The sequence below is a fragment of the Alternaria postmessia genome (genome assembly GCF_024291825.1).
Source record: "Alternaria postmessia strain BMP 2775 chromosome Unknown scaffold_5, whole genome shotgun sequence".
In the NCBI taxonomy this organism is placed as follows: domain Eukaryota; kingdom Fungi; phylum Ascomycota; class Dothideomycetes; order Pleosporales; family Pleosporaceae; genus Alternaria; species Alternaria postmessia.
The window spans coordinates 339,477-361,455 of record NW_026260078.1 but is presented as its reverse complement, the minus strand read 5'-3'; the positions used below and the strand labels follow the sequence as shown (position 1 = coordinate 361,455).

General features: G+C 51.0%; 6 protein-coding genes across 6 annotated transcripts; 3 read left to right on the top strand and 3 right to left on the bottom strand.

The window, feature by feature from the left end:
• Positions 1-554: 554 nt before the first annotated feature.
• On the bottom strand, positions 555-1,998 carry J4E82_001388 (uncharacterized protein; the record flags this gene model as incomplete). The annotated part of the gene is made up of 8 exons (XM_051727703.1): positions 555-682; positions 733-844; positions 897-1,042; positions 1,094-1,279; positions 1,331-1,549; positions 1,606-1,679; positions 1,728-1,762; positions 1,822-1,998. 8 exons carry the CDS (start codon positions 1,996-1,998, stop codon positions 555-557), a joined length of 1,077 nt encoding a protein of 358 aa, XP_051592548.1.
• A 991-nt stretch (positions 1,999-2,989) lies between these two features.
• Positions 2,990-3,478, bottom strand: J4E82_001387 (uncharacterized protein; the record flags this gene model as incomplete). The annotated part of the gene is made up of 2 exons (XM_051727702.1): positions 2,990-3,307; positions 3,362-3,478. The coding sequence occupies 2 exons, from the start codon at positions 3,476-3,478 to the stop codon at positions 2,990-2,992; spliced, it is 435 nt and encodes a 144-aa protein (XP_051592547.1).
• Positions 3,479-4,086: 608 nt separating this feature from the next.
• On the top strand, positions 4,087-6,477 carry J4E82_001386 (uncharacterized protein; the record flags this gene model as incomplete). The annotated part of the gene is made up of 2 exons (XM_051727701.1): positions 4,087-5,616; positions 6,424-6,477. The coding sequence occupies 2 exons, from the start codon at positions 4,087-4,089 to the stop codon at positions 6,475-6,477; spliced, it is 1,584 nt and encodes a 527-aa protein (XP_051592546.1).
• A 5,793-nt stretch (positions 6,478-12,270) lies between these two features.
• Positions 12,271-14,322, bottom strand: J4E82_001385 (uncharacterized protein; the record flags this gene model as incomplete). Its single annotated transcript, XM_051727700.1, has 1 exon — positions 12,271-14,322. The coding sequence occupies one exon, from the start codon at positions 14,320-14,322 to the stop codon at positions 12,271-12,273; it is 2,052 nt and encodes a 683-aa protein (XP_051592545.1).
• A 5,183-nt stretch (positions 14,323-19,505) lies between these two features.
• Positions 19,506-20,144, top strand: GRX5 (monothiol glutaredoxin grx5; the record flags this gene model as incomplete). The annotated part of the gene is made up of 3 exons (XM_051727699.1): positions 19,506-19,532; positions 19,586-19,859; positions 19,981-20,144. 3 exons carry the CDS (start codon positions 19,506-19,508, stop codon positions 20,142-20,144), a joined length of 465 nt encoding a protein of 154 aa, XP_051592544.1.
• A 419-nt stretch (positions 20,145-20,563) lies between these two features.
• Positions 20,564-21,747, top strand: J4E82_001383 (uncharacterized protein; the record flags this gene model as incomplete). The annotated part of the gene is made up of 2 exons (XM_051727698.1): positions 20,564-20,840; positions 20,897-21,747. The coding sequence occupies 2 exons, from the start codon at positions 20,564-20,566 to the stop codon at positions 21,745-21,747; spliced, it is 1,128 nt and encodes a 375-aa protein (XP_051592543.1).
• Between the last annotated feature and the right edge of the window lie 232 nt (positions 21,748-21,979).

The window sequence follows — 21,979 nt, the reverse complement described above, 5'->3', positions numbered from 1 at the left end:
TGCTCACCCATCTACACTCTGAGCCCTGGGCTTGCCCAGGTGTTTTAGAAGCTATGTACTTCAAGTCTTTCCATCATCGCCCGCTCTCTTCCTCTTATTGGAGCCCGCACCATTGTCAATTTGTCACCTCTATTGCGCCTACAAAGACCCAAGGTGCACATTTGGATTCACTTGCTTCGGTAATGTTGATTTCGGAGACACTAGCAAGAATATTGCTATGATGTCAATCGGCGATGGGATCTAAGGTGTTCAGTAATAAAAAAGGGCAAGCTTTTTCGGAGCACCCTAAACACTATTCGGGGCAAGAGACAGGGGAAGGCATCTCCACTTTAGAGAGCATTGGATGTCACGCCTATACGGTAAGTCGGCGATGAAGATAGAGACTGATATCAAGACCGGATGCTGCACGTGCGTGCCATGATGATTGCTGTGCTCATTGTGACATACTCGGATCCAGGATAGTTTACATATCCGCTCCAATATAAGCAAAATATGCGCCTACTCCATGCCCCTATGCAGATACAGAGATACAAAGTACGTGAATGTCGACTCGGTCACAAGTCATTCGCGCGAAGAAGCTCCTCGTCGTAAGACATGCCGTTGATGCGCTTCTTGGTGAACTCGAATGCAGTAAAGAAAATCGCGTTGACTATGCAGGAGCGAGACATGGAAACACCAAGGCCTGAGTTAAGTTAGTATTGAATCCCAGAGAGTGTGGAAAGGTATGCTCACCTCGATACATCCGACGACTAAAGAAATGGATCTTCGGGCGCGTTGCCTTGTCCTTTCCTCCCACGAGACAGTTTCGCTGGTAGATACTCTTCGCTGTATCTATTGGAAAAATCTACCAAGGTTGTCAGTACGTCGAGAATGACCGGTGGGATTCAAAATCATACGCATGCCCAGCTGACGAGTCCACAGAGTCCGCCAGCTACAACTACAGCCAGTGGATGTGTTGGTGAGGTGCCGCGCGCATTCGCCAAGACCTGTTTCACACTTTCGTATGTTACAAAGTAGATGCCGGTGCCGATGGAATCTCGAACTATATTTCATCAGCACTTGCATGGCTTCTGTATGGTTGCGGCTCACTTACGTAGATGCAAGTGGAATCCAGAGTATAGCCCTGTCCAACCCCGATGTTTAACCAGATTTTGCGCCGTCTTCCAGGTTCCCAAATTCTGGTAGCTCTTGCGTACCGCTTCGTTCTTGCCGCCGCCGTCGTTGCGCTCAGCCATTAGTACGGAGATTTGAGCGCTCAGTTTCGTCAGTTCGAAAGGACCTGGACGAGATTAGCCAGGTACCCATGTGAAAAGCAACAGCCATCTCGTACATGCGATGACTGTGATAGCAGCGCCGGCATTGACGCCTGCCAGGCCAAAGCATGCAATGGTCGAAAACGTGGGCCATGCATCTCGGGTGTTCGCAACAACGAGCGGTGAAGTTCCGGTGGTCTGGTAAATCCAATTATCGAGCGCGTACTTGGATCGTTGGTAGATGGAGAATGACACGGTACGGACGAGGGTTATGCTTGCGAGAGGAGACCAGACACCTATGACGCGTACATTAGCATGTGATGGATGCGCAGCTGTGAAGGGCGAAGCTTACCACGGTAGAAGCCGTGGAAGCCCTCAGTCTTGTAGGTGTGGCGAACGCAGTCGGCAAAGGAGTTGAACTTGTAGCTATGCGATGTTAGCCGTGGTGTAGGCGATGTTGGGTGTCTGGCGTACGCTTGTAGTCGGGTCTTGACTGAGTCCAGAGGATACTGGAAGCTATCAGCAATCACGAGGTCGGTAATCTTGGACTGTATACAGGCCCACGTACTGCGGCAAATGTAGATAGCAGACTGCTGGAGCTTGCAGCGACCTCGGTGCGGTACTTCTTGGTCCATCGCTTTGCCTGCTCACTACGCAGGACGGCTCTTGAAACCTCGGTCAGATTTCTGGGTCTATTTGGAATGTCCTGTTGTACATTTGGCCTCCCCTCCTCCTGCTTAGGCATACTGGCTATCGCTAGCTGTGGAAGACGCTGCAGTCTTCCTACGGCAATCGCGATCGGGCCAGCAGCCGGGCAAGCTCCATGAAGGCCGCGGCGATGTCCGGCTCGACGGATGCAACGGGTGTGCGCGATTGGCGTCAAGCGTCGAGGTTTGTGGTCGAGAGCAGCTCGGGCGACAATGGCTGATGTTGGCGAATGTGTATGGATGCGGAGCGTCGTGGTGGAATGGTGGGGTTAAGCTCACGCTTTGTGCAACTCGCATCCCCGAAACAGTCTAACGGCCACGGAAGGATGAAGCCATTGGCTGCAGGGGGGCGATCGACGCAACGAGCTGCACTTGAATCTGGCTCAACGTGCCTCAATATCCCTCATCCAACACATGCGAATCGATCAGCGTCTTCACATACCAACACATGACTTTGCTCTCGAATCGTGCTTCCCGCTACTCGCCCACAGCTCGTGGTATGGCGCACCCTGGGAAGCTACCACAGCTGGATGCGGGGTTTGCTCACATGTGAAGCTTAACACCATCCATGTCTATTGCTCCGGCAAATCACAGAGCATCTATATGGCAGCTACGGCACTTGACCAGACCTGTTCCGTCATGCATCATGTATACGACGACATGCTGTGTTACCATGGCCTTCTCTGTCGCTACAGCTCCGCCTTCACTGTCCGAGGTCGAACAAACTACAGTCGAGTTCAAGCTGGCACAGAGTGCGTGTGACACGAGGCTACCGGCCGCGGACCATGGTACATGCTTTTCCAGCTTCACAACCATAGTAGATCCAAACAAGCATCGTCTTTGTGTTAACAATCTTCCGATCCAGTCCACATACTAGGCACGGCTCCGAGGAAGCGGCCTTGTTCATAGATTTGTGAATTTCGCATGATAAAATTATCTCTTGCTGAGTAACTTTTGTACCTTCCTTCAATCATACAGCGAACTGCTTTGGCATTGCCGTCACCTACAGCCTTGCCACACTTTCAGATCTCAGTCTTTCTTTCCCATAATCTTCCTCAGTTCGGCATCGTTGTCGGACCTTTCAACTGGCACCTTTTGGTTCTCGTCGACCTTTCGCTGTTTCTTCTTGCGAATGTCTCCCATGAGGGCTTCGCTGAAGGTTCCTTTATCATCGTCTAGCCTCTCTATCTGACCGTGACGCCTCATACTCTCCTTGTGCCAGCTAATCTGCCCGCCATCTGCTTCTCGGTGTCTTTTGGCGTTCAATTTCGCTGCTCGTATCGAGGTTCGGGCGTATACGAAGAGAAGACCAGCCATAGTGAGGGCTGCAAGGGGTGCCATTATGGTCTGGGAATCATTAGCTGATGTCAACACTGACAAGCTCGGAAACACATTTCGTACCCGGCCATTGATAATACCACGACCCCTCGTAAGGCGCGCTGCTGCATTTGCCGAAGTTGGCTTGGACGTCTCGCTCATGCCATCGGCAGCCTTGGGCATAGAAAGTCTGCCGCCCATGATGAAAGTAGCTAAAGTTAGGAGTGTCAATGTCGGTGGTGGGGATGGTGTGATATCTTCGGTGATTGCCGTGTTTGCTTCAGGATTCAGGATCCGGGAAAGTTTGAACTGCTATCATGTGCTGGCATGTTTCCCAACCAGCTTTTGTCAAGGCAGGCTCAATTCACTTGACTGACATACAGTTGCTTGCCTAGTCGAGTCGTGTGTCGCAGGTGGGCGCCCGGGGGGAGGTCTAGAAGCCATGAGGTAATCGACCAAGTAGCTATCACAAGCGGTTAGCGCGAAAGCACCTCCGACATGTCCGCAAACCGAGGTCGCGTCATCGCCGGCTGCTTCCCTAATCGCAAAATCTTATTTCCCATATTACCAAGCGGCATACATCGGCCATCTAGAAGGCATTGCGTGACAATTGCAGGCCCCTGTTTGACCTTCCATCGCTTCTATTCTGGAACATCTGGCTTGTACAGCAAGCAGCCTTACTGCATACTGCACCTGCACCATTGGATTACCAAATCGTCCAATCCAGTCTCTGACTGCAGTAGTAGATTTGGAAGCTAGGTGCTCTGACGTATTCTATAAGTATCTGCCGTTGTCCCGCTGCATCTTTAATGCAAAGAACAGCGACCTTTAGACTGCGAGCTCTATCAACGAGTCTTCGTACCATTACCCCTCCATCTCCAGGACAAACCTCCCTGCTCCGACCGCACTTCCGCCTTTCACAAACCGCAGTGGCATCCGCACGTTTGTCAAACCTCGCATCTCATTTCTCTACATCAGGCATCAGGATGTCGTCGCAGACCAAGGAATGCGATTACTTAGTAATCGGAATTGGTAGTGGAGGTATTGCCTCCGGCCGACGAGCTGCCAAACACGGTGCAAAAGTCATCGCGATCGAATCGTCAAGATACGGCGGTACTTGTGTGAACGTCGGCTGCGTGCCGAAGAAAGTCACCTGGAACGCGGCTGCGATTGCCGAGACCTTCAAAGACGCAAAGGCATACGGCTTCAAGGTTGGTGGGGTCCCCGACTTTGACTGGCCCTACTTCAAGAAGAAGCGCGACGACTACGTCAAGCGACTGAATGGCATCTACGAGAACAACTTGAACAAGGATGAGATTGAGCATTTGAGAGGTCGGGCCAAGTTCGTCGCTAAGGACGAGGTTGAGGTTGCGCTCCATGACGGAGGCTCGCAGCGCATCAAAGCAAAGCACATACTCATCGCAACCGGTGGAAGACCGAAGCTACCCGACATTCCTGGAAAGGAACTCTGCATTAGTAGCGATGGATTCTTCGACCTCGAGAAGCAACCCAAGAGCATCGCAACTAGCGGCGCAGGATACATTGGTGTCGAGATGACCGGCATGCTTCACGCACTCGGCTCGAAAACACACTTCTTCATCCGCGGCGACAAGCTCCTCCGAACGTTTGATCCCATGATTCAAGACACTGTAACCCAGGAGTACGAACGTCAAGGCATCAACCTATACAAGGGTACCCAGATTACCAAGGTAGAGGATATCGGCAACGGCATGAAGCGTGTGACCTACCAGAACAACGAGACAAAGAATGAATCAACCGTCGAGGTCGAAGAGGTGCTGTTCGCGACTGGCCGCGACCCCGAAATCGAGGATCTCAAGATCAAGGACTTTGGCATCAAGCTCAACGATAAAAACCATATCGTGACCGATGAGTACCAAAACACTTCCATCCCCAACATCTACGCTATCGGTGACGTCTGTGACCGTGGCTTCGAACTTACCCCAGTTGCCATCGCTGCTGGCCGACGCCTCTCAGATCGTCTATTCAACAACCAACCCAAAGCTCACCTCGAATATGAGAACATCCCCTCCGTTGTTTTCGCCCACCCAGAGATCGGATCTATCGGTCTGACTGAGCCTGAGGCCCGCGAAAAATACGGCGACAAGATCAAGATCTATAAGACTGAGTTCAAGGCCATGTACTTCGCTATGATGGACCCTGAAGAGAAGCAGCCGACAGCATACAAGATCATCTGCGCAGGTGAGAATGAAAAGGTCGTCGGTCTGCACATCCTAGGCCAAGGAAGCAGCGAGATTCTGCAAGGATTCGGTGTGGCAATCAAGATGGGTGCCACCAAGAAGGACTTCGACAGCTGTGTGGTAAGTACTCCCCCAATCTTCCTATCCCGTTTTGTCGTGCGTCCGTGGATGCATATGCGGCAGTGCTTCGGTTATCGACTGCAGCAGCTGCCACGTTTGCGGGGGAAAGGAACGGCATTCTGCGTTAGGCGTTTGATGACACGGATGCTAACATGTGCTTCCTTTCACAGGCTATCCACCCCGTGTCGGCCGAGGAACTCGTCACCATGACTTAGACCAACTGGCATCTCGTGCACTTGTCCCACTTGTGACAGTGTATAGATTAGGAGAGATAGACTATATTGGCAAAGATCAGAGAAATGGTAGTAATCGTTGTTCATGGCTGTGCATACCCATACTGATACGTATGCTTCCAAACATCTTCTTCATGTGCAAAGCTTATGCTCAACCACTTTGCCACACAATTGCAGCGCAACATGTTCTCTCAAACATTGCGATACATCCAGTCGATTTCACTCCCATCCCTCGGGGCTCAATGACCCTTCCGACAGTAACCCTGCAGCTCCAAGGTCTTGGAGTAGAGCTTATTCCCTCACCATTCCGAACAATACCCATACTCAAGGCACAAGATATCGGTACGTACCTGCACTACTAGCATGGGAAGGGTCTAACCGTCATTATCAAACTAATGCATATGTGATACGACATCTGTTAGTTTTGGGGTTTTAGCTAGAAAAACAGAGCAAAAGGGCTCTATTGCGCGTCTTCTTGGTTGCTGTAGCCGGTGGCTTTGCGACGGCTTATTTGACCGATGCCTGTTGCAATGTACATGCAGGGCATTGCAGGGTATGATTGAGTTTGGTTTAGGGTCTCGTCTCTCCCGAGGTCGCTCTTGGTATTGCGTGTACGTGGTACATGTGAGATTCCGATTCATATACCTTCGATGCTTTTTACGTGTACCTGTGTGTCTACATGTGCATGTACCCCGGACTTTGAGTATGTGTGGGTGTGTCAGAATAAGTTAAAACGAGTAAAAAGCAATGGACTGACTGTGACTACGTGTTGTCGTATCGCTTACCGAGAAATGGGAAGAAGGGATGATCATAGTCGATCATCATATCGTTTGCGTTATCCCTCGTGGTGAGGGATGAGCATGATAACAAGGTGTGATATAGGTCAGGTTCTCGCGCTCTAGTATGCGCCGTTCCTGGGAACTGGGTGTTGAATATGCTGCGTGTATTTCAACATCATTACTTCATGACCGTGATCTGCTTTGTGGAAATGGCGATAGAATGGACAAAGTAAAGGAGCATGCCACTGGCCACCTTATTGCTTGATTGGCTGCCTTTCATCATGCAAGTCTGCCAATTCTCATCACACGCTCATTTCCCATCATATTTACCGCCCACGCCGCCCTGCCTGCCCTGCCTGCCCTGCCTGCCCTGCATTGACAGGAAAGAACCAACGGGTCCTCCCCGCGTTCGCTTGGGGTATTTCGCGGGGTGGCTGCCAGTCTATCGTCTAATATGCTATGCAGTCTTCAACGTGCATTACCACCGGCACCAGCTGGACCCACATATGTAACCTATCGCAACCTGAGCTACTAACATGCCCTGCACACCCTTCTAAGCACAAAATGAATTTCGTCTTGTGATCGAGAACGAGTTTTGCTGATGTTACAACATAATCATTATTGTTGTTCGTTAATGGACCCTGCAGTAGATGTCGATATGCTGTGAAACGGAGAATCTCCATCCCACCACTTAGAGTTCAGCCGAAAACCTGGTCCCTGGCTGCTCCCTTGTGTGGCGTGAACGCCCTTCTTCATACCCATGCCGACTGGCGTTTATGGCTTCCAGAAGATCGCTGTTGGTGACGACGATGAACCACACCTAAACGTTATTTCTTTTTTAGCACGCGATTTAGGGCAACGGAGGCGCGTTCTCCGCGTTAACGTCAAGGAAAATTGAATGCTCCCCGGATTCGCTCACTGTGTCTCTCCACACTTGCGCACACACCGTTGCAAGCCACGGTGTGGAGACTCTATCGTTGCTGTGCTGTAGTGCGGCGGAGGGGGCGCCAATACAGTGATGACCTGCATCGCACTGACACCTCGTGCCTGCGCCGAGTGTCCAGAATCATGCTACGGACTGACCGCTCCGTGTTGATCAATGTTCTAGACAATTAGAAAGGAGGTGTGTTTGAATCTCATACTATTCATGTCCATCTCACCCAAGCAAGGCAGGTCCCTGATGTACCAGCGTCTGGAGTTCCCGGGGTCTCCCCCATGATACCGCCGAACCCCGGGTTATTCGTATGCGAGATATGCCGCTAATGCGCATCGAACCGGGGTCTATTTAGCGTCAACGCGAACATCAAGCCGTCGCTATGCACATTGACTCGAAGTGGTGTGCTTCCGCACCCTAGCGGCTGAGCTTCTGATAAAGGCACCGAGGCCGCTCCCCGCCATGACACAAAGCGCATTCGATACGGGCCTCCACATCGGAGCCGACCCTAGAGCTTTGGTGTGGGCGTCTAAGCAGAGCAGCGGTACCTTGTCTGTAGAGCGGTGGAACTTGTTTGACGATTGTCTGAATAGTGTGGAGCTGACGGCAATTGCTACTGCCGGCTGGTGTCTTGAGAGCGCTGGCTCATTTGCGGTCAATAATATTATACAAGTTTACATATAGCGGCCGTGACATTCGTTCACCGTAGACACGAGGCTGTGAAGCAAGCCTCTTTGTGCTCCAAGTCCTCCTGTTTTACGCCGCACTGGTTTTGGTTGAGAAACCCCTGGACCGGACCAAGCCGGTCAATGATGGGCCCTAAATGATAGCTCTCAAAGCTATTACAAAATGTACTGTGAAATGAAGACAAGTCCAAATTTAAATCCATGTGATGATCGTGGCACGTTCGTTCCGGTGCTCCGTTATGATATTGCGGGAGTGCATACTGCTGCGTCTCGAACTCGGCGAGAAAGATGAGCAATTTCAGGTACTCTGTCCACTCAAGAAGAAGTCTAGCTCGCTCGGACCGCCCCTGCTGACTTCGTTTTCGGCAAGTTGCTCGAGCAAGCTGAGGAAAGGATCCTTGCTGTCAGGATCTGTATGCACTGACGCGCCTGATGTGCTTCCAGCACCGGGGGTCGGCTGCTGGTCGTATGGCGTCGGCATACTCAGCATAGGGTCGAAATGGATCGGATGGCTGTTATCCTGGTTTTGGTTGAGATTCGCTGTCCGCGGAACTGGTGATGGCGCCAGACTCGCAAACTGCGGCAGTGGTGAAAACGAAAAGTTTGGCGAAAAAGGAAGAGCAAGTCCACCACCGTTAGCACTCGGTGGATTCAAAGAATTGCTCGGTAACGGTGGAGTATAGGGTGGCACACTGGATTCATTAGGATGCGCTCTAGTATCTCCCGGGCTTGGGTTTGATTCCGAAGTACCGGCATCGGAAGGTCTGTGAGTATGTACAGTAGGCGGATGAGTGGCTGATGTAGGTGTTGGGGGAATGGCCTGAGAATGGGCTGCAGGTTTGGAAGATGAAGTTGTGGCTCTTCGTCTCTTGTTTGGGTGACCGTTAGAGTATTGTGGTTGTTGTGAGGGCGCGGAATGCTTTTGGTAGCCTTGAGCGTTCCCAATGACGCCGCTAGTCATGTACATGTTATTGCGTTGTTCGATGTTGAAGGTTGCAAGGCTATCGAATTGTTAGCACAGTATGTGGACGCTGAGACCCGTCCGCTTACCCTTCGTGAATGGATTCGACCGCTATATCCAAAAACGTAACATGCGCTCCATCGAAGATCTGGCCAGGGTACCTGTCGAAGAAGTCTTCGAGTTGAAAAACCGGCGCATAGCGCATAGGATTGCTTGCCAATGATTGGACAAGCTCTGTGTGACATCCGTAAATAGTTTGCAGTGTGTCTCGCTGATGCTGAGCTCCAGCCCAGATGAAGCGAAGCTCGGACAGTTGCTGCATCTCACGAGACAGAAATTCTGCACTGACTGAGAAAACCTCTCCTTCTCTTCCTGGGTAGTGTGCTCCATGCACATGTATCGTGCCCGCTGTGCATATACAATAACCAACGAAGGCCGGCCAATCTATGATAGAAGAAGCCCTGCCTATTTCAACCAGTTCGGCAATGGCATTTGCATGAAGGAAGCATAGGTTGGTCGCTTCGATCTGCCAGGGTTGGTGTTGCGACGTCCCAGAAAGCTCGGCCAAGTCTACAGGGAGAAAAGGCCGATAGATGAGGCAATGTATGAGGTGGTAAATCAACTTGCTGAGAACAAGTATGGTACTGTCGGGTTGACCAAAGAGAGCCTCGATGGAGGTAAAGGTATCTTGTGTCTCCGATGCCCATATGTCGAGTTCTTGGCGGATTTTGGATAGGTTGGATAATGAGTGCCAGGGAAAGTGTGAATCACCCTTGACACCACCGGCTGCAAGGTAGCGATTTGTTATACCCAGGATGCGTGCTATGCCAATCAGCATACCCATACTTCCTTGTCCGCCTTTTCCAGTGCCGCCCATGAACTGCAAATTGCATCCGTTTGGAAAGTAGTCACCGTCTATCAGCATCGCGCCGGGGTGCAGCTGCCAGCTCGGCAATCGTAGCACAATTGATTCATCCGCAATTAACGAAGGTCGCTTGGAGCCGGTTGCAGCGAAACGGTCCATGAGGTAACACGACCAGAATAGTCGGCGTCGCCCTTCACGTTCGGCAGGTGTGACTTTCATGCCGGTTGGTAGTTCGCGATGTAGGTCGAGCGCAAACGCCATGCTGATAGCGGAATCTTGAGAACGAAGTCAGTCCTGTACTAGCTTGCGATAGCGACGAGTTCGTACTCAGCAACATAAACGTCTTCTTGCCCTTGCCTAACTGAAAGCTTGCTTGCGAAAGCAGCATCAGTGTCTGCAAGGTTTCGATAGAGGGCTCATCTATCTCAAGTTCCAGCCGAGCACGACGGGCATACTCTTGTCCGATGCGCACTGCAGAGCTGTATCCTCCGAAGTGGGGTGCATATCTGGGGTACATATATTAATTGTGTTCAGGAATACTCAGGGGTGGGCGAATCGTACCTAGCACTCACGGCGTAAATAGCATAGGCTAAGTGACCGGGAAGCTGATTGGCCTGTAGTCGCTGTCTCGTGGTCGACTCGTCCAGGATATAGTAGGGCTTTCCATGAATTCTGGCGAAATAGGTGTCTAGAAGCAGGTCGGGAGCTAGGGTAGGCGATTGTATACTAGACACTATTAGCAATGCGCCGGGCCAAGATGGTATGCTGTGAGTAAGTACCTTGGCTCAATGGGCGACATCAACTGATTCGCATGGTTGGTGGCACTCGAGCGGCGGGGCGATGGTTCGTGTGGGGATTGCGACGATGCGAGATCTTTTGGTTTGGTGTCGACGGCGGTGTTGTTGTCCTGGGAGGCGGGGTCGGTTTCGGTTGGGTCATCGCTCTTTCCTTCGGAAACCAGGCGCTTTTCCAGGCCGTCAACACGCTTCAGAAGGGCCTCGAGGACGTCTGTCTTTGGTCCTCGTTTTTTGGGAACAGCGTCTGTAGCGGGCCGTCAGCTCATGTTTGGATGCGTCTAGGGGCGTTTGAGAGTGGAGCGTACCATATATACACGGACAGTTGAACACCTGACAGGCTTCACAAGTCGGCCTTGTGCGATTGCACTTGATCTTGAAGCTTGGGTTAGTACACCAAGTGGGAGATGAGTGTAGAAACGCTACCTTTCGCTTTCGACAACTCTTGCAGTTCATGGCCTCTCGGGGCTCGTTCGAAACGCGGCGGGCGGGAAGTCGGTCGATACCGATCTGAGGTCTAGCCATTGCGGCGGCCAGTGACTGCGACACTTCGGTGGACATAGCGACGCTATAGGACGATGGACCAGAAGCATTCTCTGGCTCAAAATGTACAAGTTGATCGCGAACAGGACGTTAGGAAGAAGAAAGCACGCCCACGGTACAGCGTAAGATGTAAGTTCAAATTAAGGCCTATGGCAGTGGAGACAAGCAGGGGGTGCGCGGACGGCGAGGCTTGATGAAGCGGGAGTGCGCGCCCACTCGGATGCGACTCAGTGGATGCTGTCGACTAGGAATTTGCAGCTATGGAACCGCTGGGGTGAAGGGGACGCGTGACGACGATCTCGGGGTATCTAGCCTTGCGTGGTAGAACAGCCCACGAGCGAACCTTGGAACCGTTGGGCCGAGTCGAGTAGACGGTATGGAATACGCAGCTTTCGGGGCCCTTGCTAGGACAAAAACACGACAATCATGAGGCCACTGGGGTAAGAGGCTAGCCGCACGTCAAGGAATCGTCCATCTCATGCCGTCTCAGCCAGCGCACCGTGCCTCGGTTCTCTGCCATGCAGCTACTAGCAATTTGGCACTTAAATTGCGCCCGTCTCACGCAGCTATCTCGTCTCGGTGTAGCTGCGCCTGTAGCGCCGGACTGCATCGAATATGTTCTAGAAAATCCGGGGTATCGCTCGCAAGCCAATCAGTCCAGACTGCCGTACCATTAGCTGCAGCCCCCGTCCCCGGTAACAGCTCCCACGAGGGCCCCCGTCATCAAGAGTCACCCGTCATCCCTGGTACTCGCTCCTGTCACGCTGCATGTGCTCTACATATCAAGAACAGGGTTGTCGTGTGTGACTGTGTGGACATGAATGTGGTCATCAAATGTGTACATTGCTAATTGCTGAATTTAAAAATGTCCCCTTCCGGATGCCAAACGCACAAAATCATAACACACGTTTTGGCCGACGAGCTTCCGTATTGTTTCAACTGTCGTCCATGCTGAGACGTCAGCAATACCATATGCTGTCCATCCGGCCGATGTAGCAATTGCCAATGGGTCGGCCTTACGGGGCCCACTGGCCAAGTCAACGAACACCTTGCCTGCAGCCTTCGTTCCTGTCGCCCCATGTCCGTTGGTGCTTCCATTCCTTCCGGCAACCCTGTAGTGCTTCAGCAGGGGCACCACCAAGAGCGATTTCTCAGCAGGCAGAGCCGAGATGATAACAAACGGCTGCTGCAGCCGCTTCACGTCGTCTACCGATCGTACCGGTGACACGTCAGTGGATAGTGGCCCGTGAGATCTGAACCCTATCGTATATATGGGCCCAATACCCAGGTTCTTCAGTGCAAAAATCGAGGCTGATGCATCGGCCTCGTTGCTTGCAAGCAGCAAGGCTGCCTGTCCACTGTATGCTGAGGGCACAAAGTCGCGAGTCAGTGTTGCCCGGATACCCTTCCATCTCGTGTTGTCCCCTATGAAGGAGGCGTTGCTTGTCCCTGAGCGCACCAACACGGTATCAACTTGCCCAATGGCCCGCGCAGCATTCGACAAGGAAGGTAGATAAGGCGCCGAAGCCGCTAAGGGTGGGTTGATGTATGCACCACCAAAGTTGTTGCGTCGAAGAATGTGCTCAATCGAAGCCTTGGGCGCTCTCTCTGCAAACCCAAACGAATGCGGCAGGCTAAGCTCGTTGAAACACTTCTCGAAAAACATGGCTTGCGACGTCGATCGAAAGCTTCCGATACCGTAGATGTCTTGCTTCGGCATCTGGCCCATAGTGTGGAGCGCTGCATTAATCTCGGCTGCGCTAAGCTGGCCAGGCGCCGCAATCATCGGTAGCAATGGATGTGTAATTGGAGTGAATATCTTGTTCAGCGTCCTTGATAGCTGGCCCATGGGGCCCATGTTGAGTCCTGAAAAGGGCGGGTGAGGATATTTGGCCTGTATAGTAGACCGGAAGTACTCCAGCTCGTAGTTCTCCTGCATCGAGTTGACCAGTGCGTACATCTTGACAATATCCCCATAAACGGCGCCCAATTCGAACAGGCGCTGTGTTTCAGGTGAGGTCCACTTGAAGTTACCCGAGAAGTCGTGGAACGCCGAGATTATCTTGGTGCACGCCTTGTTCTCGGCCAGCTTCCTCCTAATCTCCTCTGGCAGCCACAGTTCCACATCGATATATTCGCAACCCCATTGTATCGCGCGCGCGAGGTACCGGTAGAAGAGTGAGGGATCGTCCATGGGAAAGCGGCCATTTTCTTTTGTGCACCTCGTGGTGAAGATGATTGGCAATTCTGTGCGTTGGCGCAGTACCATGACCTGCTCGCCGACATACTTCAAACTGGGTATCTTGCTGACTGACCCATCTGGCAGAGGCTCCTCCAGCAAGTCGACTCGTATTTCGATTGCATCTGCGCCGACGGATAGGATATCCAGGTTAGGAAGCGCAGCGTGTACATCAGGAAAAGTAGTCGATATCAGTGTCGTGCGCGCTTTCTTGGTGAGATCGCGATGGGGCCCGATCTGGCCCAGAATGAAGCCGAGGTATCGCGACACGTCTCGACGGAAAAATGGCGATCGGGTATAGAGGTATTCATAGTCGCATCGGTCGGTGATGCTCTCGTCCAGTTCGTAACCGCCGTCTACGCGATGGGTGTTGATCAACAGCCTGGAGCGGTCCCAGGCGTCCAATTGTGGTTTGGCCAGCCTATTGCTTAGACCGTAGACCGTCTCTCGCGGCCCTGCCAGTGCGTCGTCAACCGATGTCGCCGACTCCCATTTTTGGCCCAGGACATCCGCGAAGATGCCTACAATGTCCTCCTCGCCCTCGTTGTGCAGAATTAACAGCGCCGGCCGGGCGCCACTCGGAATCTCCTGCACATCTATGACGGCGCCTTCCTTGAGGTGGGAGGTGGTCGTCGTCGTCGTCACGCTCCCGGTTTGCACCATGGTAGCCATGGGTGGGTAGAGTTGTGCGCTGTGCTGCTTGTTACTGTTAACCGTAGGTGTTGAAACCGTTGATGCGATGCTGGATCTCGGCGAGAATGCGACGGGCGGTATACAACTGGCGAACTCCAACAACCGTCGCTACCATCTCTCAAACGTCGACGGGTGTGAGGCGGTGGGGCTGTGTCTGGAGAAATACAGGCGTCTCAGAGTGAGCGCCGTATATTCATCCGTGGGGTGGTGGGATGCAGGACCAGGTCTTGATTTAATCGCGGTGCGTGTGAAGTTTGGAGATAGTGAGATAGAACCATGTCCAGAGCAGATGGAAGCACCAAGCTTCCGTAAAACCCGCGCGTCTGTTGGCTCTAAAGCCGTCCTATGGCTGGACGGTGAATATGCCGTTAGAAAGGGCACTAGGCGTTGCTTGCTCGGGGCAGTAGGATAGTGAACGGACCAGTGCGGGCACCGTGGTACGCTCGCCGATAGCTGGAGCTCGAATTTATCCGTAGGCTTGCCATACCGTCGCTAAACCCGCCAATTTCGCACCAATCATTGTGTTTGCCATCAGTCAAGGTATTCGTGTGCCAAGTATATCACCTCCATTGCCTTCGTTTATTGCTGACGCGAATGTGTGGGGATTGGTGGAGAATGGGGGGTAGCGTGCGTCGCAGAGACATCCTTGGCCTGAGGCGATTGCCAAATGCCATATGTATGCCTCGAGGCTTGAAGTGCCCAGCAACAACACCACAGATACGAGCTTGGTATTCGGATAGGCGTATATCGATACTCCCCATAGGCGCACCGCTTGCGCGAGGCTGGCTCTAGAACTCCGCGAAACTGCATCCGCAATGTTCAAGAGGCGTCGCATCGCTTTCTTCAGCCCTATCGGCTTTTCCATGAGCGGCATGCCGCCCTGGGAGTAGTCGAGTAATGGGCCACCGGCGTATCTCGCTTTACGTACGGCTCCCACCCTCGAAAGAGCTGGAACAATTGTGCAAACAGTATTGTCACTTTGAGTCCTTGCGAGAGACTTGAGTACTTGCTACAGCCATCGATAACGTCCATGGACACCGCCGACCCCATCACTCCTACATGCAGCTCAACATCTCGCCAGAGGGAGGCAACGCAATATCTCCTGATTGACCAACATTAGGCTCGGCAGCAGTTGAGGCTCCGTTTCATCGTTAGTACTTTAGCCGGCAACCTTGGAGGAGGCGTCGGTGCAGCAGGTCTGACGAGACCTCGATCGCCTCATCAACGTCGGTTTTAGATTTTCCGAGACCAACTGCAGTGTAACGTAGGTCCACTCGCGGAAGCGTAATCATCGTCGATATCTGAAGGCTAGCTTATCAGACTACTAGTTTCCCGCGATCGAGACGTCACTACGAGCGGGAATATGACTAGGCCAGCGTGACAGCAACGAGAGGGGTCGATGCTTATCAAATCTTCGCGTGTCTTCGGCAAGATGCTTCGCAGCCGCTGTAGCGAGGCGAAGGAGACTGATTGACTGATTGAATGATTTACCTACCTTGTTCACCTTGAGCCGTCGGGCTTAGGCCAAGTATCACAACGGATAAATTGGCCAAGTCCAAAACACAATCGGGAGGCCTGAGGTCGTCCAGCCGTGCTGCAAATTTCCGGCCAAGCGAAAGGACCTACTCGTAGCCGTCAAGTGCCCTAGACTTTCTTCTACCCTTTCACACAACCTACACCAGCTCCATAGCTTTAGCATCCTCTCCAGCAACCAGCTACCCACTACAGACAACCTATATCGATCTCTCGACCGCATCTCAAACACTCCGCGCCGCAAACAGTCTCGACTTACGACCTCATGGCCAAGTCATTGCCGTACAAACAGCCACTGCATCCACGAGTTCAACGAACCCCATTCAAAACAACGCGTCCAAGATATTACGTCCCTTTGCTGCCTGATGAGCATTTTTACCAAGAAAAAAGACGCGAATCATAAACCAGATATCTTGAAGTTGAGGAGTAAATCCTATCTCGTTCTCTAGGGTACATGTACTGCGTTGCCCATCTCGCACTGCGTAGACAGGTTGGATTGATCTGACTCTAGCATCACCTCGATCTAGGAGAGGAGACCTAGTATCGCACCTATGGATTATTAGTCGCTCAATACTCTACAGGTAAGCTATCCTAAGTCTAGGGCTGATCTTATAGATTTGACCAAATGTGTCCTATCAACACATCGAAACCTGTGAACATTCTCAGGGGTTGGGCACTGGCCTCCTGTTCGGAAGCATTACACCTCTTGCGTCATGTTTGTGTTGTCACAGAGCTACTTTGGCAACTGTCGAGGAAGCTCAATTCGGCGCTGATTGTCATGACTCCAAGGGTATTGTCCCTATAATTGGTGGTAGCGCTTCAATAGCGTCACTGCAACTATGAGAAACGTGGCATATCGATTCTTGATCAGAAACAATCGTCTAGTCAGCTTGTTAGAATCGACGTGTTACGAGGTATAGCGACTATGTTCAATGCGTCTGTTTGAGCAGGCAAGATAAAACTATTTAAGTAGCGGTATTGAGCCATGTTCTTCAGTGAACGTTGGGTCGCCAAGCTTCGCGCAGATCCTGGGGAGTGCACATTAGGTTCGGAATAATCTGCCCGACCCGTTGCTGGGTATCTAGGTACTAAGGTTGCTTGAGTGGTGCACAACAGCCCTTGCGTATCAGAAGGAAGCAGCCGCGGAATTTGATCTGCAAATATGAGTCATGCAACTTACGACTCGATCATTCTCTCGTCTTTCTGCTTCTACTTAAGTAGATTCTATCCTGAGTCTCTCTTCTGGATCACTTCTGTACTTGCAGCTTGCAATCGTTCGCCTGTCGGCTAGACCTTAGAACTGATTATACCTAGGTAGGAATATCTTACGTCGCACTCGTATTGCAACACCTGACAACGGAAGAAGACGGCAAACGCCTAGGTACGCCCAAGAACTATGACCAAAGAATCGAGATGACACCCCGAGGTGAAGGGAATGCAATCTTCTCCGCCGCCGACCTCAACTCACGATGCAGTATAGCGGATTCAGGCCAAGGAGATCAGAACGATATGAGACGTAGCCATGATCGCATCTCAAACGGATACCTAATTCCTAAAAAAAAAAAACTAGCCATATGTGCAATGGCATGTTCGAGGAAGGTTTGGAAACCACGACTCCTAATCTATTAGGGAGTGACTATGGCAGTGAAAAATGAGTGTATTAGCGGGCTCGAGTTAAAGTCAGCCTTATGTGGTATGATCCTACGTCTTCGTTACCGTTCTATCAAATTTAAGCATTACAGCTAGGTAAGTACGGATGACTTACATGGGCCTTGATCGTATCGATCAAGTCATACTAGAAATGCCACTAACAGCCACTTCCTTAATCCCACCCTCCACGCTATACCATACATGACAAGGGGCTTTCACAGACTGTAAAAATACGTATTATTGGGAATAGCGAGATGCTAGGATACTAACATAGAAGTTGAACCTTGTCCTTAGGTAAAGATATAAAGTGAATGTATGTAGTATCAGATGGTATAGAAGTGCCTTACGTGCTCTAAGGTAATCACCTTATACCTCACTACAGCACTACAGAAGCTCATATAGCATTAAAACTACACTTACTTTAGCGCAAAGCACATATTCTTCACCTCTATCTTTATCTTCGAACTAATATCTTTGCGGTGTGCTGTCTCAACCTCGTCTACGTCCCCTGTTCTTCATCGTACTGTTACTGGAACAGGGGTTTTATGACTAGAGAAGGGGGTGTTGACTGTTGTTACAAGGATAGTGCCTCTACATAAATGGTCTTGTAAGTCACAGGCACGGCGTTCCGCCTTGGGTGCTATATTTATTCTCCCCGCGACTTTAGGACTGACTATGTTAGTAGTTTGCAAAGGCATAGTGTTTGGAATTCAGTGGTTATGACTGACTTTAAGAATATTGAAAGCTACTCACGAGACGAATTCTGCTAGACAGGCATGGCTATCGGACCGCTTATTGATGGCGTCTTGACGCAACACGTGAGCGGGTAATGATGTAAGTACCTGCTTCCGTAGCATGTGTCCATCCTTTCACTTTTCAGCTCCCAAGTTTAGGCTTCTTCATCAATATCCTTATCGGCGCGATATCTGTGACTTTTCCGTTCTTCGCAAACATCTCGAACGACACAGCGAAGCCACCTTCACTACTCCTTACGTCGTTCCATGTCGCCATCTCACAGACTTTGCACTATTCGTCCCAACCACCGTCATGTTCCTCGTCGCGCGGTAGTAGGGATTGGAAGAGTATGGGTGAGCCCCATAAATCGGCATCGATCTTCTTCTGTTTGTTGGGATGTCACATAGGCGAGAGATCTCTTGTTCTCTCCCATCTGATGAAGAGGCGGATCATCTGGGCGACCACCATCCAAGTACAGACTTGTTTGTCAATAGCTTTGTTAGTGTCAACTAGATACAAAACCGTCTGTTCCAAAACTGTTAAAGGCGTCGGCGCATTTCTGAGCGATGTTTAGACGCAGTTGCTATCTTTAGTCATCTCTGGGGCTTGTATTGGACCGCTTGAGTATATCTCCTATATGACGTGACTGCAGAAGCGGCGACTGCTGTTGCTTGTGACTTGATATCGACTTGGTGTTCGGGTACTTCCACAGATAACTGTATCGGACATCAGATACTATATAGGTATTCGGTTTGCGTGAAATCAGGCTACGAGTGGTAAGTCTTTATCATATCTTGCTAGCCATCCCTTTACCTGTGCGCGTTGCATCAAGCATTATTAGTGATAACTACTTCACGCTGCTATAGGCTGTGAGCTTGGTCCAGGGCGCTGTCAAGTCGGACTCAAAGCCTGACTTTGATGGTCTTCCTGGTATTTGTGGAGAGCCTGGTAGCAGCCGTCTTCATGGTTGTAGGTGAAGTCGTCTTTACGCGACTCTTACCTCAGTACGTAACGAACTGCGGTTCTGGCCCCTCCGATGAGTACTGAGTTGGATCCTTTGCTTTGGTTGTCCACATGTCGATTAATAATGGTTCGATTTGCGCAAGGAAGGAAAAAGAACGAATGGGAGGTTGGTGAATCAGCGGCCTTGGCGTTCTGACCTCATCCAAAACTTCGGGTGCGGCGAACAGCGGAGGTGGTGGCATCACCAGACTTTCTTGTCAACACCACTTCAATCACCCACGATGTTCACAAGACGCGCAATCCCTTCAGTCAGTCCCTGAAACCCACGTGTAGTTATCATCTCCCACCTAACAATTACTAGGCTTTCCGAGCGGCAACCCGCGCAAGCACAGCTCGCCCCATCCCCTCGGCACGATTCCTCACACCATTCCAAGCACGATTACTTTCTGATGAAGTCCGTTCCGCGATTGACAGGGCTGTCGCATCATCGCCCGTTGTTTTGTTCATGAAGGGTACACCAGAGACACCACAATGCGGCTTCTCGAGAGCTAGCATACAGATCTTGGGTATGCAGGGGGTTGATCCAGAGAAGTTTACTGCCTTCAACGTGTTAGAGGATCAGGATCTTAGGCAAGGTGCGTCGCTCCGATTATACACCTTAGTCTGGCATTGAGACTATTGGACTCGAGTCGATGCACGTCTCGGGTCACCGCAGGACAATATATGCAACCATGCAGGCTGACAGGTGTAAAACAGGTATCAAAGAATACTCTGAATGGCCGACTATACCACAACTATACGTTGACAAGGAGTTTGTCGGTGGCTGCGACATCCTCATGTCTATGCACCAAGACGGATCGCTTGCGAAGATGCTGGAGGAGAAAGGTGTAGTCGTTCCCGCGGACGGACAGGCACCATAAGCAATACATGACGCAACAACGAAGCATGAAAAGTGTGTAAAGACTGTGTCATGCAATATCGCATTTACTGTAAACGCTTGGCAACTGCCTCTGTAACAACAAGAATGTATATGTTTGCGACGAATAAGGTATGCGGCGACCCGCATTGCTGGATTTTCCAAGACAACCTGATAACGTGAATGCCACTATTTTGAAAACACTTCCTTTCTGCAATTTGTCATGTTCTACATAACTGGATGCTCTTTCCCTTCAACGCGGGCGCGACTTCCTCCAGATAACCGGAGCACACCACGAACCTTGGCCAGTCTTGGATTCATTTCCACGCTCGGCTTCGTACCTCTCGACACATATAATACGTCATCCGCACCTGATCGATGCCACTTAGGATGGGAGTTGAGCGTACTGAACCCGCTCTAAGAATGCGCGGTAACGTGGACCTACCAGCGAAGAAGATATCGCTCGCAAGAGTGAAAAAGACAATTTCAGCTGCCACCTTCTTCAAGAGGCAAAACAATAAGATTTACAAAAGAAACAGTACACTCCAGGCAACTCTCAGAAACTCAAAGTTTACCGGCGAAGACGCTAATGCTACGACATTGCTGAGCGCCAAGTCACGCTCTTCCCCACGAAGCATAAAGAAAAGTGGAGGAAAAAAGAGATCCTCGGGGAGGCACCCTCTGAATGTGTTCTTCAAAGGTGCTGCACAACTATTCTTTTATCGGCGTACAGGGAACTAATACCATTCCACACAGATGCTAGCGACGAGTACCGCCGCCATCTTTACAACACTACCTCACTCAACATCACCAAAACTCTCAATTCACTTCTCCATAACCTCTACGATAGTACTCTACGAACGATCACCCCGGACAGTAGTCAGCAAAATTCCAACGCCTCGCCCCTAAGGCTTTCCGGCCCAGCAAAGTACGAACGTCTAGCCACCCAACTGTATCAGCCCATCTCTCAGTTCAAGCTATCACTGCGGCGTATCGACAGTAGAGGAAAGAGTGTACGGTTTGTGCAGACACTGGAAACTCGTATGCTACACTATGACGAGTTGATTGCCAAAGAGACGAAGAAGCTAGGAACGCTGCAGAAAGAGTGGGAATCTGTCGTGAGTGAGATCTGGAAGCTGGGAGCTAAATGTCTGGGCGACGAAGCGATGGCAGAGATGCTATTCACTGAACAAGGATTGTATGAGAAGACCTTGCCACTTTCCTCATCTCCATTTAAAGCCACCGACGCTGAAGACACTCTGTTCATTCCTGAGAACGACAGCTTTTCTCCACGCTACAAACCTCTTGTCGGCAAAAGGCGTGTTACTTTTCTCGAAGAAGAAGAAGAAGCACCAGGCGTTTGTGGCAAGTACGACGCCACGCCAACAGATCAGTTCCCAGATTTTATCCATCAACCTTCAAGTGATCGCAACGGCACGTTGCCTCTCATACCAGATTTATCTGAGGGCGAGACTAAGGAGCTGGAGAAAATGGTGACGGAGCTAGGCAAACAGGAGATGGGTGATTTCTGCAAGATTGAAGAGGATCATGAGGCGTACTGGAAAAAGAAGACGGCACAGCTTGCGAATGCGCTGAAGAGTGACTGAGGGGGCGGCGAGTTGAAGCGCCATCGAATGAGAACATATCATTTCTAAGACCAAAACAGACGTGATTACAGAACTCTAGAAGATGCAGACCATCTGCTTTAGCAAAAAGACAGTATGTATAGATGTCGGTAAGATAGCGAGGCATAAAACACTATGCATACTGTCACATACACGGTTATAGTCGCCGTTACCTCACTTCCCGATCGAGAACTCAGTACATGTGTATAACGTT